Raw genomic sequence first — 24,022 nt, forward strand, 5'->3', positions numbered from 1 at the left:
TTTGGCAAACGCAACAGAAATAGGTTAGGCTCGATGCCAGCCCTGATAAGTAGCCTTGCTGCGTAGAGGTGCAGAACGAAGTACCGGATGCATTGGCTTGAGATGCTGCTCCTGGGAACTCTCACAGGGCAATACACAGGATTGGGATATGGCACACTGACTCTTGTTGTTCCTGCGACCAGTCCCCGGAGTCACACCTTCTCGAATGTGATGCTACAGCACAAAGAAGGGTGAGACATCTTGGCCGAAAAAAATATACATACACTCGGTCCAACCCAGCCCTGTTTTGAATTTACTATGAGAATTGAGTTTGGATGAGGTACTGTTATGAGTACATGGCTCAAAAGACCATTACGACAAAGTGCAAGCCTCATTTTTACTCATTCAAGTGCCTACTGGAGAGGTTCCTATCAATGTTAGTGTATTATTGACTTTAACTCTGAGTTATAGTTCGACCTCCTTTGTCCAAAATTGGAAATTTCTTGCAGTGAAGGATGCACTCTTTAATTCTACGTGGTTTGAACCAGGTGTTGCTTCGTTGCTACATTCACCATGTCATGTTGCAGCTGTACTGCATCTACTAACCAGATATTTTTTATTTGACTATGAAGTATATTTTGCTATACTTGCCGTTCAACAAATTAGATCATACACCAGCGGTTATCCTTCCGTTAAAATGGAAAACAAAACATACAAATACAGCACTTGGTAAATTTATTACGTGCTTTGGAAATAAAACAAATAAGCACAGGCGCTTTATACGTGTGAATAATGCAAATACGGAATAAGGAATAATACAAAGATATTGAATTAGTTTTATCAAGGTCTTGTTATTAAATAGCAAATAGAAAAAATATAACTGAGTGCAAAAATTTATTGTTAAAATTGTTATTTTCAATAATAGTTTTTTTTCAATTATTAACTTTTTTTGGTCAATTACTTAACTAAAGGGTATTTCAAAAGTGACGCCCAGATGCCAGTAGCGAATTACTCCTAAGCGGAACGTTTTTTATACATTTCAAGTAGACAGATGTTCAATTTTAGGCGATCGAACAACGCATTCAAATTATTGAAACTTGTTATGAATATGGTCGATCTTTAAGGGGTTATACGCAGTTATGACTTTCAAAAAAATCGATGTTTTTTTATTGCATTTTTGTAATGTATTGATATATTCAAAAGTATACGCACGAAATTTGAAGTAGATCTAAGCAATACTTTCGGAGTTATACCTAAATATGTAGAGATGCCTCGGCACGTTTTAAGGTAGGTATTGAAACTTTAAACGTGTTTTTTTCAAAACGGCATTTTTCAAGTCGGTGTACACGATATCTCGAAAACGGCTTGTTTGATCGGTCAACCGTTTTAACTCAATCTTTAAAGATACATTTTCTAGTAATTAATCGTTCCTTTTGTAAATCTGATACTTATTTTCCATTTTATAATCAATTTACGGCCAAATTTTAACGTAAAAATCGAAATCATTTCTTTTAAAGCTGCCATTTTGTGAAAATTCACTATTTTGATTAGCCGAACGATTAATTACTAGATAATCTAATATATTAACAAAATTTGTTTGGTTTTTTGATTTCAGATAATCCAATCCTGAGTTACGATGTACACCGTAAATCGTCTTTTTTTAAAGGAGGTTCCAGAAATCGCCTGCAGCGCGCTCTATAATCAACATTTTCATAAATAAAAAATTTTGTTACGTTCTTGAAGGATGCTTTTATAACCGCCAAAAATTTTCAAATTAAAATATTCTGAAGTTTCTTCAGGATAAATCCTTGACAACCCGTCTTTTATTTGCTTCATAACTGCGTATAACCCCTTAAGAACGTCATCAAAATTCGTCATTTTTTGGTGAAAAATCTGAATGCGTCGACAATTCAAATTTGGTGAACAAATTTCAAGAAACTGGTTCTCTTTCGGATAGGAAAAGGACTAACTAAAACTGGATGTTCTGTTGAGAATATTGCTGCTGAGGTACAAAGTGTTGCTGAACAATCTTCAGTATCGATATCTCATCTCTCTCTCTCTCAGGCATTTTACCTGTAGACGTGCTCATGGTAGACATTCAAATTGTGTAATTTTTCACATATAATTGTTAGGAGCCGTATTTTAAATAAAAATAGTGAAACCTGAATAATCTAAAATTCACGTATTTTATTTTAAAACAGCAACTAGTCGCGTCTTTTGAAATACCCTTTATAATTGAGAACAGGGAATTTGAGGCCCTAATATTATGAGCTTATAGGGGCTCTATTCGGGCTGTGATAGCAGCATTTCCGTGGTTTATGAAAATTTAGATAAACATAAAGATAGTGGGTGTCTAAGAGCTTTAATAATTGCGGAAGTGTTCATTTTTATCAGATAATATCACACTTTACGCAAAAATTAACAAAATGGCAGCATGTTCAATTTTTACTGCCCAATTAGATGGAAGGTGAAAAGGCCAAATTAGTAGCAAGCGCTGTTTTGAGTTGAAAATTATTTCTATCGAAAAAATAAGCCCGTCTGAAACCAAGTTTGTTGGACTATAAATAAGTTTTTTTTGCAGAAAAGCATCGGTTATTTGGGGGAAACTATTGGACTAAATGAAAATTTGGTGCTCAAACACACACAATAATCATAAGCTATGTATATCGGATGTGGATGAATATATGTATCTGAATGAGAATCCGAAATTTCATTTCTCATTTAAACAAAGAACATCGGCGTGGTATTCATGAACCTCTCATTAATCAAACGCTTTTTATATTCCTCAGGTAGGGCTCGCCGTAGTGGTGGTCTGTAATTTAGAATGATTAATTGCTAGTGACTGGTAACAGGAATCAGCGGATAGAAAAACTATAATTTATGAATTACCCGTCAATATAAACACGACCACGTGCTGCAACTAAATGGGCTAGGTATGCTGGTGCCGGATAAGAAACTGCGCGATTACAACGAGGAAACATGTAACACAAGTTGTTGGTCATCTTTTGCAAATCGTCCATAGACATTTTGGCATCATCCACAATCACATTGTAACGTGTAGGTTTTGCTGTACCTTGAATGGATTGGTGGCTTACCATAAAGAACTGCGTCTCGTTTGGGTGTACGATTTTCTGATCAACTACCGTCCCAGGCAGAACATTATTCCATTTATCCCCAGTCGGCTTTGTAGGGAAAAAGCGAGTATGATGGCGCTTCACCACAATTATGCAAGTTATTTTAGGTGTAATACCCAACTGAAATATGTCGAGAAGATTGTTTTAGCATATAAATGACAAATAGTTTTCAACACATTTAGATCTACCGTAAATATTTTATTTTTAATACACTCACTTCTTTGCATACGGCCCGTATAGCACCAAGTTCTAGCATCTCCACCTTTTGGAACTGTCCGTCTGATACACCGTCGCGATAATATATAATACTTTTAGGATAACATTTCTGTTTTTGAAAATATACTCTTAGATGGTGATAAGCAATGGTTCGCATGTCAACGATCTCTTCTTTTGCTGGCTCTTGTAAACGGTATTGCATGTTGTAAACAGAGCCATTTAGGTCGTGCGAGGCTGCCACACCGACGACACTTGGTATGTTATTTTGGTCGGGTGATGGATGAGTGACATCAGCGCCCATAAACATGACGTGGTCAAGTACAACGTGATGATTAGCCGATATTTTGTGATTGGATCCATTTAGTTTTGAATTTACTTTTAGCAGCAAATTCGAGATCAACATATCGTTCACACCACGATTTAAAGTCTGCTCTTTGATACATTGGGTTAGAAGACCACAAACTAGTTCGGCTTTCTGTTTAATATCAGCATACGAGGTGCCAAAGCCGGGAATTACAACTATAACCAAATCGTAATCATTTCTTTTATATTCTTCTAAAGTTGCAACAATATTTCCTGTTTCTTTTATGTCCTTTTGGGCATCCAAGTTTATTCCCATTCGTTTGGCTCCATTATATAACTGCAATATCAATTAAAAAACAAGTTATCTCTGAATCCTTAAACATAATCATTAAGCTTCTAATTGTAAAATCGTAAATGAGAAATAAAATTTTAATAAAACCCGTCTATGTTTTCGAAAAAATATGTTGGATCTATTGATGTTCTTCAACATTTCGTAACACTAACTTAAAAATATCTCGATGATATTTAGCTGAAAATAAACTGATTTTGTGTTCAAATTGAAATACAAAAGCAGTCAGATAAAAGAGTTAAAGAGGGTCGTAGTACAGCTATGGATACATAAATAGCACACATTTTAAACTAATATTGTCTTTGTCATGGACTCTTATGTTATGAAAAACAAAAAATTATGGTTGGTTGGTTTTAATTGAACTTTTTACACCCAACTTTAATTAAGCGTAATACTGATACCGACAGGTAGGTAGTTAAATAGAAGTGGCAGTTAACCTGGTACTTTTCGTTAAACCATTTTGTTTTAAGTGCAAACCCATTGACCTGGCTGATTATCCCCTATCCCTATTCAAGAACGATGTGCCCAAGTATATAAACCTAGCGGCATGCTTTCTTCCTCCTCATTCTGGCAGCTTCTGCAATAGTCGAATTGAAGTATGATCAGTTTTCGAGGCTCACATAGGCGACAGTGGCCTGTGATTAAAGCAACTAACATAGAGACGTTTTTCCTTGACCTATTAAGTGCACTTTTGAGTGCCTGGTGCCTTTTTGTAGCATTATATGTCAGACTATCAACCCATCTCGTGTTCGCAGTTTGTAGGTTGAGAGGGGTATACCTACAATCTCCAGGCCAAAAGGAGTGGTTGAATCTAGACCGGGTGTTATGACCCAGTGTCCAACACATAAACAGCACATTTTTATTTTTCAAAATAGTTCTAAAATGATCGATATTTTGTAAAAATGCGACATGGTAAAAATTGCACACAGGACAATAAGAGTTCTCAACGCACGAGCGAAAATGGTAAAACCCAAGACGAAAAAGCAAAAATAATGTTTTGTTTTCAAATAAATGGTATAAATAGGTAAAGAAAATAGGCTTGAAGCTATGTCTTGTAGTCTTGCTTAAGCAAAAAAAAACGGCAAGAAACCCAAGGGAAAGCAAAACGGATGTTAGTGCTGACTGAGCTAAGTGTGCAAGAGCAAAGCAGATCCTTTTACGTCAGAAATGCCTATAATACCCAAATAAATCGTTGAGGTGGTCTCAACGAAACTCAGACTTTTGGTCATATTAGCAGAAAAAAACCAATCTCTTTTAGAAGACACATTAAATCTCGTCTTATGTTTGCAAAAGGCCACAAAGATGAACATTTACAATTTTGGGAAGACGTTGTTTAGACCGACGGGTACAGATAGGAAAACTTTTGTACGCTGTCCGAAGAGCCAAGAGCTTAATCTCAGGCCTACACAAAAGACGTATACACACGCTGGCGCGAAAATCTCATGGTCTATGGCAAGCTTTCTTGACAAAGCATTAAGCTGGACATTTATGCAGGACAGCGTTGCGAAGCACACGCCAAAGTAGTGAGACAATGGCTCCATAGAGAGACATATACGGAAATATATAAGTTTTAACTCAAAACTGTCTTTTTATTATGCTAAGTGTTTGTTTTAAATGCTATTTATGTGTACATGGTATATTTCCGTCAAAAATCACAAATATCATTTTAAACTTGGGCAAATAACGAACGTCCTTAATTGCATTTTCAGATTATTGAATTTTTTGTAGAACTTACGTGTTTATAATAAAAAGTACTCTATGTACGTACATATATACAAATATGGCCATTAAAATAGGCACGCTGAATTTATCGATCGATTTCTTTGTGCTGCTCGGAAAATGTAAAATCTATTGAAATTTCGTTTTTTTACAAGTGGCATCGTGGATGCTTCTCTTGGTATGACCTATTCACCTCATATCCAATAAAATGGACAAATATATTTACTAGGACATACTTCAAGAAGTGATGTTACCATTTGCTGAGGAGAATATTCCAGGTTTTTACAAAATAATGTGTAAGTTGCGGATTGGCCAAGTCAGTCACCCGACTCAAACCACACTGAAAACCTTTCTGGAGGTTTAAAGAAGCGGATCGCGAAGCCAATATTCAAAAATAAAAAGTATTTATTTATTTATTAAAAATTAAGGAATTATGGTACTCAACTCCCACAGAAACCTGCTGTAGCATTATCAATTCCATGCCAAATTGAATACAAAGAGTCATTTATAATCAGTGGCTATTGAGTAAACTTCGCTATTTTAAAGAGCATTTTTAATCAAATCACTAAGTTATCTTTGCATCGTACCTATTTCTATTTCGTATCTATTTTAATTACCACTTGAATATTTCGTTTTTGTTCTATTGTCGCTAGTTTAAGTTTTAAAAGGCTCTTGAATTATCTATATTTGTTATATAAATCTATAAAATAAAAGCTTCATACAATTGAATATCTGTTATTATTAATTTAAAGAAACTTGCATTTTCCTCTTTAAATTGCCATATGTGTAGGTAGCTACAAAAGTATATAGAGGCGTAACTTACCATGTTTGCCAAATCCATTAAAGTTGGATATTTCAAAAATCTGGATGGAGTATATATGATAGCCCATTTATGACCACTTTTTTTGAAAGCTGCTCCGGTTTCTAAAAACGGTAAATTGCGCCACGAGCCATTACGAGGCTCTACGTATTTGCTCGAGTGATATTCAATTGCTGGTGCTTTCAGCAATCTCATTGGTACCTTTATAAATTGTTCGCCGACGCTAATACCGAAGGCTTGTACGAGGCGATCCGCATTAATATTAAAATACTCGAGCTTTTGCATAATTTTTCGTTTACGTTCATCTGTCGATGTTGCTGCGAATCGAATCATCTTTTGAACTTGTCTGCTTCCATCTTTTCTCTTTAAATTGGAGTTTGTAAATAGTATAAGAAAATCAGATTATATACACATTATTTTATTTTTTGCTGTAGTATAGAATATTCTATTAGAAGGACAACGAATGAGCGACTCTTCAGTTTATATGGATTAACAAATTGGATAAAATCTCTTCTATTTAAATCTTTATTATTAATAAATACGTGAAATTTATACGCACCCTGATGGCTTGTCCTGCTTCAATGCTACATAATTCCATCGGGAAATAATTCGGCCTTATTGTTGATCCCGCCACTACGCAGTTTAAATTAGGGTATCTCAAATTAAAACCACGACTTTGGAAGTATTTTTGAACAGTAAACTTTTCTCCATTGTCAGTGGTAAATGACAAAGTGGCAGCGGGTTCTCTACTGATATCGTTTACTTTATAAGAGCGTGGACCAGCACCAAAACTAGGAGGTGGGTTATAAACCACTTTCAAATTTTTCAAGTGCTTAGATAGCCTTTGCAAGTTTCTTGGGTCTAAATTGGATTGTCTATTACAATTCAATACACTCTCCAAATAAGTAATCAAATCATACGGCATAGGAAATGACTTATGTGAAATATCTACATTTAAATAAGGCTGTTCACCCAATATAGCAGCTTGGTAAAGTCCTGTGTATAACTCGTAGCCCTCATCGAGGTCCATTGTTTTATTAGGTCGTGTAAAGAAGGAGCGACCCGCACGTATACCTTTGTTGTGGCAATCATTTGCTAAAACAACCTCAATACATTGTAGGGCACGCATTGGTTTGTCAAACACACGCTCATTATGGTAACTGCAATAGAACATTGAATTTTGTTAAAATATATACATTTGTAGAAAGCGCCACAAAATGTTTATCGGCCTACGTTTTTAACGATCGCAGCTCAACTTCGGGATTGTCTGTGAGTTTAATAGAAACTCTAAATTGTATTTGCCTCGAACCGGAATCTGCTATCTGTGATTGAAATGGGATGGGAAAAAATTATAACGTCAATGGATATATACACCAATTATTATGTACTTACCTTAACATCGCCTTCATAAACTGGATTTGGTAACCTTTCTACCATGTAACAACTCTTAACGCCATCAAAAGCGACGGTTTGACCAGGCAGATGAGTGTTTATGAACTGTTTGAAAGCACTTCGGAAAAATTTCTTAGGGCGATCCGGTGTAATAGTAACGTCATAATGGTATGCTATATCAGGCATTTTGCCTAAATTCAAAACCAAATAATTAGCTTCAACTTCACCTTTTATGCCCAAAGTGCCGGGTTGTATGCTTCTTTGGGACGTAGATGATGTAATAGAAGTTGATGAAGAAGACTGGGAAATGCTTGTACGGGATGATCGTGATGATGCAGTTTGCGATGCTGCTTGAATAGGAGTCTGTCTCTGCGGTGAAGGTTGTTCTCCTGCCTGTTTCGGGACAGCTCCAGAAGATTGTGTATAGGATGAGCTACTGGGCTGTTGTTTAAATTCTTCTATGGTTTGCGATTGGGCGTGAGAAGAGGAAAATCAGATTCATTATAAGGTAAGTTATTAAAGGTTCTTATTAAATGTGTTTTATTATAACGGTCTATTAATTTAATCAGGGTGGTACATATACTGGTTTAAAGTTTAACAAAAAAAAATATAAATAAATGACAGTTTCCGGCCACAAAAAATCGTTTATCATGCTTCGGCGGTGCACACCGTTGACTAAAATGGTGTTTCCAGCAGCATTTACAAATGGGCCAATGATGTCATCGCCCTAAAATCCCCGCCAAATTGTCACTCTCTGCGGATGCATTGCATTGGCGTCTCCACGATCATGTACAGATTTTCCGATACCCAAATCCCCAGTTTTGCTTGTTAAAATAATTGTCGAGATGAAAATGCACTTCGTTAGAACAGATAACTTTTCGAGCAAAATCGTTGTCCATTTCGAACTGCTCCAAAGCCCAAAATAGAAATAATCCTGACTTTCTGTCAAAATTTCCAGTGGGAAAGAGCTGGAACTGTCAACATAATATATGACTAACAAAAATAACTATATGGACCACCCTGTATAACCATCATTGCAACCTCAATTTTACTTAAAAAACATTTGATAATCTAATCTCTACCATTGACCTACTGTACTAAAAATACGGTACGAAGTATGAATGCATAAACTTTGAATATACTCGTAAATACATACATACATTGAGAGTATTTAAGTTGTATTTGCCCTTCGTGACTTACGTTGTTGTGGCGGCTGTTGTTGACCCCATGCTTGCTTCTGATGTTGTGGTTGCTGTTGACGCCATGTTTGCTCCTGCAGCTGTGGTTGTTGCTGCTCATGCGGTTGTTGCTGACCCCATGCTTGCTTCCGTTGCTGTGGTTGTTGTTGTTCCTGTGGTTGCTTCTGCTGCTGCTGTTGTTGTTGTTGACCCCGTGCTTGCTTCGGTTGCTGCTGTTGTTGTTGTTTCTGTGGTTGCTTCTGCTGCTGTTGTTGTGGTTGTTGTTGACCCCATGCTTGTGTCTGCTGTTGTGGTTGTTGTTGACCCCATGCTTGCTTCTCCTGCTGTGGTTGTTGTTGACGCCATGTTTGCTCCTGCAGCTGTGGTTGTTGCTGCTCATGCGGTTGTTGCTGACCCCATGCTTGCTTCGGTTGCTGCTGTTGTTGTTGTTTCTGTGGTTGCTTCTGCTGCTGTTGTTGTGGTTGTTGTTGACCCCATGCTTGTGTCTGCTGTTGTGGTTGTTGTTGACCCCATGCTTGCTTCTCCTGCTGTGGTTGTTGTTGACGCCATGTTTGCTCCTGCAGCTGTGGTTGTTGCTGCTCATGCGGTTGTTGCTGACCCCATGCTTGCTTCGGTTGCTGCTGTTGTTGTTGTTTCTGTGGTTGCTTCTGCTGCTGTTGTTGTGGTTGTTGTTGACCCCATGCTTGTGTCTGCTGTTGTGGTTGTTGTTGACCCCATGCTTGCTTCTCCTGCTGTGGTTGTTGTTGACGCCATGTTTGCTCCTGCAGCTGTGGTTGTTGTTGCTGGTGCGGCTGTTGTTGTTGTTGCTGTCCCTGTGGTTGTTGTTTACGCCATGTTTGCTCCTGCTGCTCATACTGTTGTTGTTGACCCCGTGCTTGCTTTTGCTGTTCTTGTTGTTGTTGTCCCTTTGGTTGCTGTTGACCCCGTGCTTGCTTCTGTTGTTGTTTTTGTCCCTGAGGTTGTTGTTGACCCTGAGCTTGCTTCCGCTGCTGTGGGTGTTGTTGACCACTTAATTGCTCCTGCTGCTTTGGTCGTTGCTCTTGTTGTCTTTGCGATTGCTGTGATTGTTGTGCTGAAGCGGATCCACTACTAGTTGGCACTGCATAAGTAAAAAATAAGCTTGTCTAATCGTTCAAATTGTCAATTGTTTTATTTTAAAGCACATATGTATGTATGTACAAGGAACAAAATATGCTATGGCGGTCGCCGTAGCCGAATGAGTTGGTGCGTGACCATTCGGAATTCATAGAGAGAACGTAGGTTCGAATCTCGGTGAAACACCAAAATTAAGAAAACTTTTTTCTAATAGCGGTCGCCCCTCGGCAGGCAATGGCAAACCCCTGAGTGTATTTCTGCCATGAAAAAACTCCTCATAAAAATACCTGCCGTTCGGAGTCGGCTTGAAACTGTAGGTCCCTTCATTTGTTGAACAACACCACACCATAAATAGGACGACGAGCTCGGCCAAACACCCAAAACAGGGTGTACGCACCAATTATATATATAAATATATATATACACATGCCCCACAAAATCTGCGTTCACCCGAATAGCCTTCTTAAATTTATTAAAAACAAAATAGAATATTATGACTAAATAGAAATCTTTACAATTTTTTTATTCACTACATTTCCAGCTTTCAAGGGCAAAAAACAAAAAGCAAGATTCCTCACTTAACTTTTTAGATAACGGGAAAATAATTTCAGCAGCATGTAAATGTGGCACCAAAAAGTCTGCGTTCAGCCTGTTTATTTTAATGATACCGTTAATTTTAAGGTATTTCTCATTGTTTATATTAATTTTTGATTGCGCATTACTTCAACTGAATGTTAACAAAGCTTAATTGAACATTTTATTTATAACTGGAGATAATTAAAGAACATGGAAGGAAAGGGAAAAGAAATAAGGGTTTCTGAGATGAAAATAATTATAAAAATGTGGAAAGATGGAAAAAGTTTCCGAAATATTGGAAAATCTATTGGGAGAACGTATTCCTCTATTCAGCGAGTTGAATACAATTTTCGGCAAACTGGAATTTTTACATCTAAGCCCAGGTCAGGGCGTCCGAAAAAATTATCGACCCGGGAAGAGCGTTCTATAATCAACTTGGCAAAGGTTAACACCCGGATTACATCCTCAAAATTAGTTGAAAACATAAATCAAACATTTAAAAAAAGTATTTGCGTTGAAACTGCCAGAAAAGTTCTACGTCAAGCTGGATACCATGGTAGAGTCGCTTGGAGTAAGCCTTTCATTTCTCTTGTGAACAGACGTAAACGCATTCAGTTGCTAATGAGTACATAAATAATCCTCCCGAGTTCTGGAAAAAAGTAATATCTTCAGACGAAAGTAAATTTTGTATATTCGGTATAAAAGGCCGTCAAATTGTTTGGCGAAAACCTGGAACTGCTCTTGAAAAGCAAAATCTTGTTGGCACGGTTAAGCACGGAGCTGGCGGGGTTATGGTTTGGGGCTGCATGGCGGCAAATGGGGTCGGTCAGTTAGAATTTATTGATTCGACGATGGATAAATGGGGATACTTGAACATACTAAACTGGTATTTAAAGCAAAGTGCAGAAAATCTCTGCTCAAGAACATTTTGGGTTCAACAAGATAACGACCCAAAGCACACAGCCGAGATCGTTAAGTTTCGGCTCTTGTACAACGCCCCAAAACAGCTTAAAACACCGCCACAGTCCCCAGATCTTAACCCCATCGAGCTTCTCCGGGATCTATTGGAAAAAAGAATTCGTCAACAAGTGATTACTAGTAAAGAGGTTTTGCCGAGTGTCATGCAGGCAGAATGGAGGAAGATAACAGCAGAGGAAACAGAGAAACTACTAAGTTCAATGCCAAATAGGCTGAGTGAAGTCCTGAAGCAACGTGGATATCCAACTAAATATTAGATTTAATTTTTGCATATAGCATATCATGTTTTTGTATTAGACTTTAAGACTGAACGCAGACTTTATGGTCGCTTTATTTACTTGTTACAGCCATTATTCACCGTTATCTAAAAACTTATGTGAGGAATCTTGAAATTTAGTTTTGTTTTTGAAACTTAAACATATAAATATATACAAATTTATAAATATTATAAAATCAGGTTGTGTGTTTCGTTTACTAAAAAGTTATTGTAGGGTGAACGCAGATTTTGTGGGGCATGTGTATATGCTATAAATATATATATATATATATGTATGTACAAGGGGAATCTACACAGGGTGACTTCGGTATAGCAGCTGATTTGTTTTTTGCGATTTGGTGGTTTGAATGCCAAATGTCTCTTTGTTTTTGCCTTGTTCTCATTGAAATTTTTACAATCCAGCTACTAAATTGCAAAAACCAAATACACGTAAATGCGAGTTTTGCATTACTTAAGTCACCTTCTATAAATTCTCTTTAATTAATTCAGAAAATAATTTCTGACAATATACCATTTTCACAAAATTAAAATAACTGGAAAACCGTTGGGTTCGGTTAAGAAAAAAATAAGAAAATAATATTTTGAAAAGTGTCGTTACAACAAAGATAAACCTCTCAATGGGATCATTTGGTACTGGAACTGCCAGTCTCTAAAAAATGATTTCATTCGATATAATACTTTATATAAAAATATTACAAATACTTTTCCTAGAGATTTTATAAGCAAATAAATGTAATGGTACGTTTAAGTACCATCGGTCGATAAGTGGTTAACTAAATAGTCTCACAAATACACACTTGGAGAACATAACAGAAACAATGTACGTACATAATTTTTTCGAATCGACTGTATCACTTATCTGGTAATAAGTAAATTTTGGTAATAATACGTACACATATACAGTGGCTCAATAAAGAACTCGGACACCCAAGTAATATGGTTTTAAATCAAAAATATATATAATATTAAAATGCAAATCTAATCCGTTTATGTGCCACATTTATTTTCGTTCTTCAAGCGTGTTTTTCAAAAGTACAAAAAACATATACAAACTTCAACTCATTAGTACATAGAAAATACAAACATAAAAACTTAACAAAATACATGCCAAAAAAGAACTTGGACATTTATATAAAGCAGAGTTAGGCGAATATTATTTGAGAAAAAACACTATATTGTATTTATTATTCGACCAGCTTCTTGCATGTTAAAGGATCTATTTCCCTCCACTCTTCTTTAGTAGCATCTTCTAGGTCTTTCTTGTTTCTAATAACATTCTTTTTCAGTTGGTTTTACAAAGAATCCCACAGTTGTTCAATTAAATTGATGTCTGGAGATTGTGAAGGTGTTTCAAGTACTTTAGGGCAGTTGTACATGAGTCATAGACGGACATCAAGTGCCTTATGCTTGATATTGTTGACTTGATGGTACTGTAAATTGTACTTAATTTCCAACTTTTCAGTAATTTGGACCAAATTTTCTTTCATAATTATTAGGTATTGTTTGCGGTTCATATTGCACTTAATGAGGCACAAATTTCCAGTACCAGCAGCGGACATACAACCCACCCCCATGTTTAACAGTCGGACATAAGTTTGCAAGTCCAGCAAAACTTCATTAGGTCTTTCCTACATCCATTGTCCGTGTGACCTAAATATGTTAATCTCTCTATTCACTATTTCTGCGAATTTCCGAACGGTTTTACGCTTTCAAGATGACTAATAATTAAATTTCTGACTTGAATTGAGTTTTGTCCACGCTGCATGTTTATAATTAGGACTTTTATTCAACAAAACACGACTAAAATTTTACTTTAATTTGGTTTTCTTTGCATTGGTTCTTTCTTTGCATTGTTCTACCGAGAGAAAATTAATTGTAGGATTCCCCGTTTTAAAGTCAACTAATCGCAATAATGCAAGATGTCCGACTTCTTTTTTGACACCAATTTTGAGAATGCTGCATGATAATTTTGATTTGTAAATTATTATTACTATTTTTAAAATTCTATTTGAATATATATATGTAATTGTACACTCTTTTTGGGTGTTTGGCCGAGCTCCTCCTCCTATTTATGGTGCGCGTCTTGATGTTGTTCCACAATTGGAGGGACCTATTTTTATGAGGAGCTTTTTCATGGCAGAAATACACTCGGAGGTTTGCCATTGCCTGCCGAGGGCGACCGCTATTAGAAAAATGTTTTTTTTAATTTTGGTGTTTCACCGAAATTCGAACCGACAGAAGGTCTCTGTGAATTGCGAATGGTAGTCATGCACCAACCCATTCGGCTACGGCGGCCGTGAATACCAACTAGAAAAATAAAAATATTTAACTTGCATTTCTTACAAAAATTTTGAATTTGAATCTGCATGCTATGTATACCCGATTTCTTTATTGAGTCACTGTAAATAGATTATATACTTTTTTGTGCTTAACTCACAATCCGTGATTAAAAAGCGAGATTACCCATACAAAATTTTTCTCCAAAAATCTGAGATTATAAAATAATCCTAGATTATTATCACACTTTTTCAAATACAACCCTGTGTTACCGATAATTATTTTTACGAATGTAAAGAGACACGTAGACATAATTCTAATAAATTTTTTGTTAAATATTACTAATTATGCATTCGTATTATAGAATAAGCGTGTATCAATAAAAGCTTTGTCCTCTTATTACTTATAAAATGTAATATCGAATATCGCATGCGTATTGATGGCATAATTTAATACAACCCAGTAGACGTCGTTTACGGATTTGCTATAACTGTTTATTACTAGCAATCAAGTGCGCAATTAATTTAGCTATTCCCTCTTCTTGTTTTCTTCATATCGTTAATAATAATCAAGCAAACCAAAAACACTAAAATATTCCACGATACCAATTTTTATGAAAGACAACTTTTCAAAACAGTTGTTGTTGTTGTAGCATTAATTAAGCCCCGTCAGAGTAGAGTATATCACCGGTGATCTTCGTCTGGTTCATCTAAATGTAGGCCCAGGTAGGGTCCAGTGGGAGAGGGGTGTCAGATGAGTGGGGCATGTGAAAAGGTGGTTAGTGTCATGCGGGGTGCCTTCACATGGCGGACATATGTTTGGTATGTCGAGGTCAGTTCTGGATAAGTAGGAGCTTAACCCGCTACAATATCCAGAACGTAATTGTGACAGTGTTACGAGGGTCTCACGGGGAAGCTGGAGCCCTTCATCTGCAAAACAGTCTTGACAGCTGATGGTTAATTTTGCAAGTGATCTGCCAAATGTGAGCGTACTTAAGATTGTTTACAATATTTGATAAGTGGTCAACGCTATTTTAACTTCATACAATGTTATCTATAATATTTTCTAACCGTATATATGTATGTGTGCACATGTATGTATGTATATGATTTGGTAAAAATCCACGTCATTTCACTTCAAACAATTTTACAATTGGGTGAATCCCCCATGTATTTGAGTATTTACACCTACGATGAGTTTGTGTTCTATCATTCTTGTGTACGCCTTACACAAGTATCAACTTTAAGTTGGACTTCCCTTTTGTTATCTACATACGTATATCAAACGCGAAGGTACCTGAATATCCACAAATATAATACTTATGTATGTACATGCCTATCTAAGAAATTTCGCCTCTTTTTACTTGCGACTTACTTTCATGCTGCGGTGGTTGCCGCTGCTGTCCCTGTGGTGGCGTAGGTCCAGTTGGTGCAGGTTCACCGCTGCTTTGTCCTCCACCGGTTTTATTTTCTGCAATATGCAGCAGGAAAATTTACAACGTATTTCGCAACATCAAAAACACGAAAGTATAAATGTAAAAAAAATAACTTACTATTCTTTTTACCCATATTTCTCACTTTAATTTACTGTCTGTCGATATTGGTATTGATACTTTATTAATATTTAAGCTTTTAACTGTTAAAACACAAATTGCTCACTGAAATTTCTACTTTATTTTGCGAAGTTCTGTCTCTGGCTAGCAAAATTATATTTATATGGATAGATTAACGAGTACCCATACCGTAAATAAAATTACAATCCACTATGAAGGATGCCAGATTTTTTCCGAAAAAACTAATACTTTATCTCTCACAAACTATTTTTAAAACTTAACGAAAGAATCGTGTTTTTTTTTTGTTTTGGTAATTGTCATTGACAAAAAATGTTATTAGATTGTTAGCGCATTTTATGGAACTCTTGATTTCATGCTTTCATTCCATGCTATAAATGAGATTCAATTGTTTTTCGCTCACAATTTAACTGGCTTAAAGAAGTAAGATTTCCTCTAATTTTTTTGCATAGATGGAAGTAAGTTGGTTTCTAATAAATGTATTTAATCCTATGTCATTTAGAAAGTGCGATTTACCATCACCTAGTGCTGAAATGCAACCTCTCACAACGACGGTTGCTGGAAACTTTACCGACCGTTGGATATGGTCCGTATTCTTGCGTTTACACAACACAATGCTCTAAAAACAATTCAAAATACGTATTAGTTGTCAAAAAAGATAATTGTTTGCGTAATCTAAGCGACCATTGTTATAAAGATAATTCATTTTTAAAAACCCGCCGTTAGTGTAGTTTCGTACAAATTATTTGCTCTGGCTATTTGTTTGGTTTCAAATTACAACGCAACGTTGCCGATTTGGCTAGTAACGTCAATTATTCGACAAACTTACTGTCTTAAAAAAAAAATAGATACTTTTGAATGTATTAGTAAAAAGTTTGGAGCTAGTAGGCTTCGTTTTTCCTGCGCATGACTCTTGATTTAGCATCACCAGTGAAGACATCAAATTACGATTCGTCGCTAAACAATGGACTCAGTTTTTTATCCATATCAATAAGTTCATTTTCTTTTGTGAAGCAGCAAATAAGAGCTTCTTTTTAGCATTCCCATGGCAGCCGGTTCTACGTTACCAGAATGACTCCCGACCAAGGGCTGCCGCCCCAGTAAACTAGCCCTGTCTAGTGAACAGTATATCACTCCACCCCTTACGTCACAGGAGCAACTCCTCGCAGCAACCTTGCTCCAAATACTTCTCCTCAGGACTGGAATTGAATCCAACCCTGGGCCAGAAGTATTCTATTGCTGCGTCTGCCATAAGCGGTTCAACCCGAACTCCACCTCGGTTAGGTGCAACAAGTGCAACGGGTGGATCCATCTTAAGACCTGTTCAGGCACATAGGGAGTGGACCACACGGTATGTGGCCTCATGTTGCTCCCGCGCGCAGGCGTCAAATGCCTCTACGGCTACTACCCCCCCTGATGGGCCGGCACTACCAACCGCTACCGCAACCAATACCTCTACGGTAAGCAGCCTATCGGAGCAACACTACTCCCCTGAATTAACCCATCCGCTTCCCTCTTGCTCCAACCCCAGTGCGGGGACAAACCAGCAGCTCTTGGTCCCCCGCACAGACTGTTCCGTGTGTCAAGCCGTAATACCTCGGAATCTGGCATCAGTTAAGTGCAATTCTTGCAATGACTGGTGTCATTTTCGGAGATGTTCCGGCCTGCGCACCACCCGTGAGTGGACAACTGGCTACGTTGCCCCCTGCTGCAGAGCTCTGCACCCGCAACCGCCCCCCGTGGCGCGGCCGCCCACCATCATCAGGCCGCAACAACAACAGCGGTTTGCACATCGGGTCCAACGTAGGCAACCCCATGCGTCCCTCACCCCCCGAGTTACAACGACATCACCCAGAAGCTTTAAGCTTCTCCAATTCAACTGTAACGGACTCACGAGCAAGGTCGACGAGATAGTTGACTTCATGAGCCGGCACAGTATCAAAATAGCTGCGGTCCAGGAAACCAAGCTGCCCGCTAGGTCCTCTCTAATCACCAGGGATGGCTATAACGTGCACAGACATGATCGCGAGCGAGACAATGGTGGTGGCCTAGCGTTTATAGTCCACCACACAGTGTAGTATCGTCTCATTGATGAAGGGATCGACCGCAGGGACAGCACCTTAGAATGTCAAGGCATAGCTGTCCGGAAAGGCGATTCCGAGCTCGAAATTTTTACCATTTATATATCCCCTGTCACCTGCTGTCCGGCAGGATATCACCCTGATAAGGTGCGCTCATCAGAGGTGAAAACCGATTGGTTGTAGGTGACTTTAATGCGCATCACGATCTTTGGCATTCAAGCCTGCCAAACGATAGTAATAGCAATTGGCAGAGCAAATAGACGATTCGACATTCAGCACTGTGAACGACGAAGCCCCCACCTGGGTAGTGGGCAATTGCAGCAGCTCGCCTTACCTAACAAGAACTAGTGCGGGTCTGATAAATAGCATAACGTGACGACCTATGCTATCGCTTGCATCAGACCACTTGCCCATTATCGTCTCGATTGAGAGATCTGCCGACTTTGTTTCCGCGAACCACCGGTCATATTTTAACTTTAAAAAAGCTAATTGGGCCGGCTTCACGGAATTCACGGAATTCACCGAGGACACCTTCGCCGCTCTTCCCATCCCCACCGATGTGCGCGTAGGCGAACGCGCATTCCGCAAGGTGCTCACAGCTGCTGCGGCTCGCTTCATCCCAGCTGGAAGCTTTAAGGACATCCGCCCCCATTTTCCAGCCGAAGCAGCCAGCTTGGCAAACGAGCGTGGCCACCAACGCCAGGCCGATACCGGGGATCCCCGCATAAGGGATCTCAATTTGGAGATCCGGCAACTGGTAGACCAACTCAAGCGGACTAAATGGGTTGAGCACTTGAAGACCTGTAACCTCACCTCTCGGGTGAGTAAGCTCTGGTCCACCGTTAGGTCCCTGTCGAACCCGACGAAGCACAACGACAAGGTGGCCATCACCTTCAACGGTTGTACTTCGTCGGACCCGAAGAGATGCGCGAGCTATTTTATCCGGCTTTTTATAGTACATCCTCTGGCCGACAGATCCAAGCGTCGTGCTACCAGAAGGCTGCACAAACTGACGAACGACAGTGCGCCACCTACTTTCTCCGGTGATGAGGTTCAGGGGGCCATCGACAAATCAAAAACATCTAAAGCCATTGGCCCTGACGGACTAAACCCACTGATGCTGAAGCACCTGGGACCATTGGGAGTAGGATTTCTCACAAGGGTCTTCAATCTGTCCTTGGCCACTCTAATCATCCCTGACAAGTGGAAAGCAGGGAGAGTGGTCCCACTACTGAAACCTGGGAAACCCGCCAACCAAGGGGAATCCTATCGTCCGATAACTCTCCTTTCCCCAGTAGTGAAGACACTTGAAGTCCTGCTACTCCCACTCTTCACGAAACACCTGGCCCCAGCCCCACATCAGCACGGCTTTCGACGAGTGCATAGCACCACCACTGCACTCACCGCTATAAACGCCCAAATAAACCGCGGGCTTAACCAAAACCGCGCCTTTCCTAGTAGCGTTGGACCTGAAGAAGGCTTTCGACACAGTCAGCCATTCCACGTTACTAGATGATATTTATCAGTCGACAATCCCGCCAGGGCTGAAGAGCTGGTCCGCAAACTGTCTGAGCGGTCGTCCCTCCTCAGTGATTTTTCGAGATCAAACATCAAAACAGAGGAAGATAAAGCAAGGTGTACCGCAGGGTGGTACACCCTCCCTTGCTGTTCAACTTCTATATCTCGAAGCTCCCCCAACCACCCACGGGAGTTTCCACGGCGACCCTCTTTACCACCTGGACAAAGGAGGTCAAACTGTCCCTTAAGGTAAAAGTCGACGACACACCAATTCCGACGGTAAACAACCCCAAAATATTGGGTGTAAGCTTTGACAGTTTGCTCTCCTTCTCAGCCCACACAATCGCAATTGCCACTAAAGTCCAAAACCGCAAGAAGGTCCTCAAATCGCTTGCCGGCAGCACTTGGGGCAAAGACAAAGAACTGTTGCTATCGACATTTAAGGCAATTTGTCGGCCGGTTCTAAACTATGCAGCGCCTGTCTGGTCGCCTGGAACTAGTGACACGCAGTGGACAAAGCTACAGACATGCCAAAATACTGCCATTCGGACAGCGACCGGTTGCCTCCTGATGTCCCCGGTTCAACACCTACACAAGGAGGCACAAATGCTTCCAGTAATGGAGCATAACAAACTGCTCAGCAAGCAGTTCCGGCTGGGATGTTACCGCAGGTTTCTCCCCTGCAGACACCTGCTTGAGCCTGAGCCGCCTCCCAGGCACGTCAGGAGACATCTCTTAGACTACGCTGACGAAATCCAGGACAAAACTGACCGCAATCTACTGGACCTGACAGTATTAAGACAGTCAATAAACGACATTCCCCGGGAGACCGTCACCACCTTCTTAAGCTCCCGTCCTGTGAATGCCGTAATCGGAGTCCAACCACCACCTACAGCAAATGAAAAGCTCCAGCTTCCTCGTGAGACACGTGTAACACTGGCACAATTACGTTCTGTATATTGTAGCAGGTTAAACTCCTACCTATCCAGAATCGACCCTGACATACCAAACAACCTTTCCACATGCCCCCTAAAACCGACTCACCTAACACCTCTCTCCCTCTGGACCCATCCCGTCGAAACAGCATCTTCCTGGGCCTACCCCTAGATGAGCTAGACGAAGATGACCGGTGATATGCTCGACACTGGCGGGGCTACTACAGGGTGGGCCATATAGCGTTTGCTTTTTGAACCACCTATTTTTTTTGAGAATGGTAACACAAATGGCATGTCAAATGTGTTCATAATTTACTTAAAGGTTTGAAATTTACGAAATGGGACGCTATACGCTTGAACAAAATTGGGAGATATTGAAAGCCTATTTCCAAAGTGGTGAGTCTTCTTCTTCTTTTCTGATTTTCACATCGGTGGCTACGTAAGCAAAATTGTCGGATTTGGGGCTCAGAAAATCCACACGTTACTGTAGAGAAGCAAATGCATCCACAACGAGTCACTGTTTGGTGCGGTTTTTGGTCTGGCGGTATCATCGGGCCATTTTTTTTCGAAAATGAGCGAGGAGCCGCGGTTAGGCGAGCGTTACCGTGACATGCTCAACGAGTTGTTTCCAAAAATTGAAGAGGATGACATGGACGACATTTGGTTTCAACAGGACGGTGCAACTTGTCACACTGCTAAGTAACACTCGAACTTTTGGCTACCGTTTTTGAAAACCGAATAATCAGCCGAAATTCCGATATCAATTGGCCGCCTCGGAGCTGTGATTTAAGCCCGTCGGACTATTTTTTGTGGGGAGCCGTTAAGGGCAAATGCTATGCGAACCATCCAGAGACGATTGATGCTTTAAAACACGAAATCGAAGTTGCCATTCACGAAATTGGAGCCCAAACAATCGAAAATGTGCTTAAAAATTGGGTTGATCAAATGGCCTACTGTAAAGCCAGTTGTGGCAGTCATTTGAGCGTTATTAGTTTTCATTCATAAATGATAATGTTCAATATTCAAAATAAAAAAAAAAGTTTGAAAAAATATTGATTAGTTTTTTCTTTATAGCCGATTCAAACAACAAATTTTACATGGCCCGCCATATATTACTGTTAACAAACAAACAAACAAAGCTTCTTTTTAGCATTGGCTGGAATCTTATCAGCAATCGTACGAAACACAGGGCCTCTTCTATTAGCCATTTTCCCGCTCGCTATCTCTTTGCTCGATTAACTTGACGAAAAATTTGCATGCGAAAGCCATCACTCTTGGCGAAAAGAAGTCGCCTACAATTACGTTATGCGTCAATTGTATTGTCTCAATGTGATAATGGCATATGAATGTATACGGAACGTCGTAATGTATTTTCAATTCACAATGGTTTTTAAGTTCCACTGCAGCTGGGTTGGAATTTTCGGTTGCAATAAATGTGGAACTTTCAAAATAAGTAAAAAATATATTTGATGCAAACAAAACTTTCAATATAAATATTAAAATACACCAGTTCTTATGAACGCAATTATTTTGACGACACACGTCTTCAGACTGCAAAACTGCTAATTGTTGTTGTCGGATTAAATCTATTTCTTTTTGCTGGCGACATCTCGGAAAGGAAGTGTTGCCACTGAAGTAGGAAATATGCCATTTACAAAACCTTTTACGAATCGCAAATTATTTAATAAAAAAAAAATTAAAATAACTTTGTACACTTAAGGGGTCACACCACTGTAGAAATTTCAAAAAATTGACTTTTTTTTTATAAGCTTAAAAAATTCTTTGAACCTTTTAAAATACAGAACAAAAAGTTTTATACGTTACCGAAGTTTATTTCATAAATATTTTAAGCTTTTTACCAAGCGTTAGTGACTGCTACCTAACGACTTCTCCAAATTTTCAAACTTTAAACGCGTTTTTCTCAAAACACGTTTTCTGAAATTGGCACGCAGCATAACTCAAACAATTTTAAATATTTTTAATCAGGTTTTTCACTACGTCTGTATAATAACCTTCTTAAGAGAAGAGCGTAGGGGATTTTCGATAGATTTATTTAAACGATTGTTATAATTATTTAAGTGCCGTTTTTTTAGACCTAAATAGAGTTTTTTCCTTCAAACGCTTGCTAATTCCACAAAAATAAATATTTTTTAAATCCCCTACGTGTTTCTCTAGTTATTCTTATCTATATTAAGAAAAAAAATGTTTCTTTGTTCCAGATTAAAATTTGCACCCTCTGTGCTGCGTGCCGCGGAGCTCCTTCAAGAGAAACCACATTACAAAAATGTCTCCAATGCCGCCATTTTGTAAAATTTTTCGATCAAACTTTGTAGTTTTGTATTTTAGTATATAAGTAATAACTTCCCAAATCAGAGTGATTGTTTTCCCTTTCCCTCTATATAAAAAAATTCTTTAAAAATCGTGTTTATTTTACGCGTGTACAGTGGTGTTACCCCTTAAATGAAATAATGCTCGATAATTCTAAACATATAAAAGAATTTCAAAATATTTCAGGCTTAAAAAAGGATGTAGATGATGTTTTGTTCGAGGATGTGAGCAGTCGCCCACTGCTTTTCGATTTAGCACACGCGGATTATAAAAACTTCAGGAAGAAAAATAAGTTGAGCTGTAAAACAAAATTATAAAATTGTGGTCCTTAATGCACGGAGTGCAGAAAAAGGTGGAAAAGCCTCCCCAACTTCTATAAACGCTGCAAAAGAATGGATTAACTCTTTTCCGGTAGCAGCGCTGTGACACCAATAAGGAAAGAGAAATACTTGGATGCAATGTCGCTTTTGAAAAATTTTGCAAACTTCAAATGGTAAGTGATAATTACGCCAAAAGGCTTTGGCCACTCACAACGCTATTAAGAGTTGAAAGTAAAGTAGAAATGCATATAAAATTAAATGAAAAGAAACAAAACAATTGAAGATAAATAAAAAATACAGCAGCAACATACTTGCCACTAAAATATTTACCTTATTACATACATATGAACTCTTACAAAACTCGCTTAATATATTCACATACATATGATACATATACATACATATATACTTATTTCTTGTGTCGTAGTTTTCAGCAGTTCAGGAAGCATAAATATAGAGAGCCCTGTATTAATAAAAGAAAATGTGGTCGAAATAATTAACGAGGACTCGGCTGGAACATCTCAGGCATCAAGCGAAATGACCTGAGCAGCTATTTTGAATGCACGTCAACAAAAAGTGCAAAGGTCAATTGTGTGTCAAATACGAGAACAGGACTTAAACACGCTACATTTCGTAACTTTAGCTTCGAAAATAAAAGAAGCGGACCATTCACCAATCGTGGTAAATAACCACGAGACTAAAGTGTTCGCCATAGTCCTTGCGGACATTGAATAATTGTATAATTTCTAAAACATGAAATGTATAGTTGTGAGCTACGGATCTAATTTTTTAATATTCTAATGTCCACATGAAGTGATATTTTTCAATAACTAACATTAAGTGCATTTTAGTAGCATTATATAGTATATCAATGAATTTATATCAAATAAGAGTCATTCAGAATTGCTTGTGGCAGTGAAACATTTTTTATTCAAATATATACATAAGTGTCTCTT

The 24,022-nt window shown here is 38.6% G+C and overlaps 1 protein-coding gene and 1 pseudogene across 1 annotated transcript; one reads left to right on the forward strand and one right to left on the reverse strand.

Annotated features, from left to right (window-relative positions):
* Positions 1-697: 697 nt before the first annotated feature.
* LOC128860735 (protein argonaute-2) lies at positions 698-16,009 on the reverse strand. Its single transcript, XM_054098449.1, has 11 exons — positions 15,973-16,009; positions 15,867-15,904; positions 15,689-15,784; positions 9,113-10,210; positions 7,913-8,370; positions 7,754-7,842; positions 7,080-7,680; positions 6,524-6,883; positions 3,331-3,969; positions 2,869-3,233; positions 698-2,791 (listed from the first exon to the last, which is right to left on the reverse strand). The coding sequence occupies exons 2-11, from the start codon at positions 15,880-15,882 to the stop codon at positions 2,701-2,703; spliced, it is 3,813 nt and encodes a 1,270-aa protein (XP_053954424.1). The 5' UTR covers positions 15,883-15,904; positions 15,973-16,009; the 3' UTR covers positions 698-2,700.
* A 6,680-nt stretch (positions 16,010-22,689) lies between these two features.
* On the forward strand, positions 22,690-23,951 carry LOC128861966 (uncharacterized; annotated as a pseudogene).
* The last annotated feature ends 71 nt before the right edge of the window (positions 23,952-24,022 follow it).

The sequence above is a fragment of the Anastrepha ludens genome, chromosome 4 (genome assembly GCF_028408465.1).
Source record: "Anastrepha ludens isolate Willacy chromosome 4, idAnaLude1.1, whole genome shotgun sequence".
Lineage (NCBI taxonomy): Eukaryota > Metazoa > Arthropoda > Insecta > Diptera > Tephritidae > Anastrepha > Anastrepha ludens.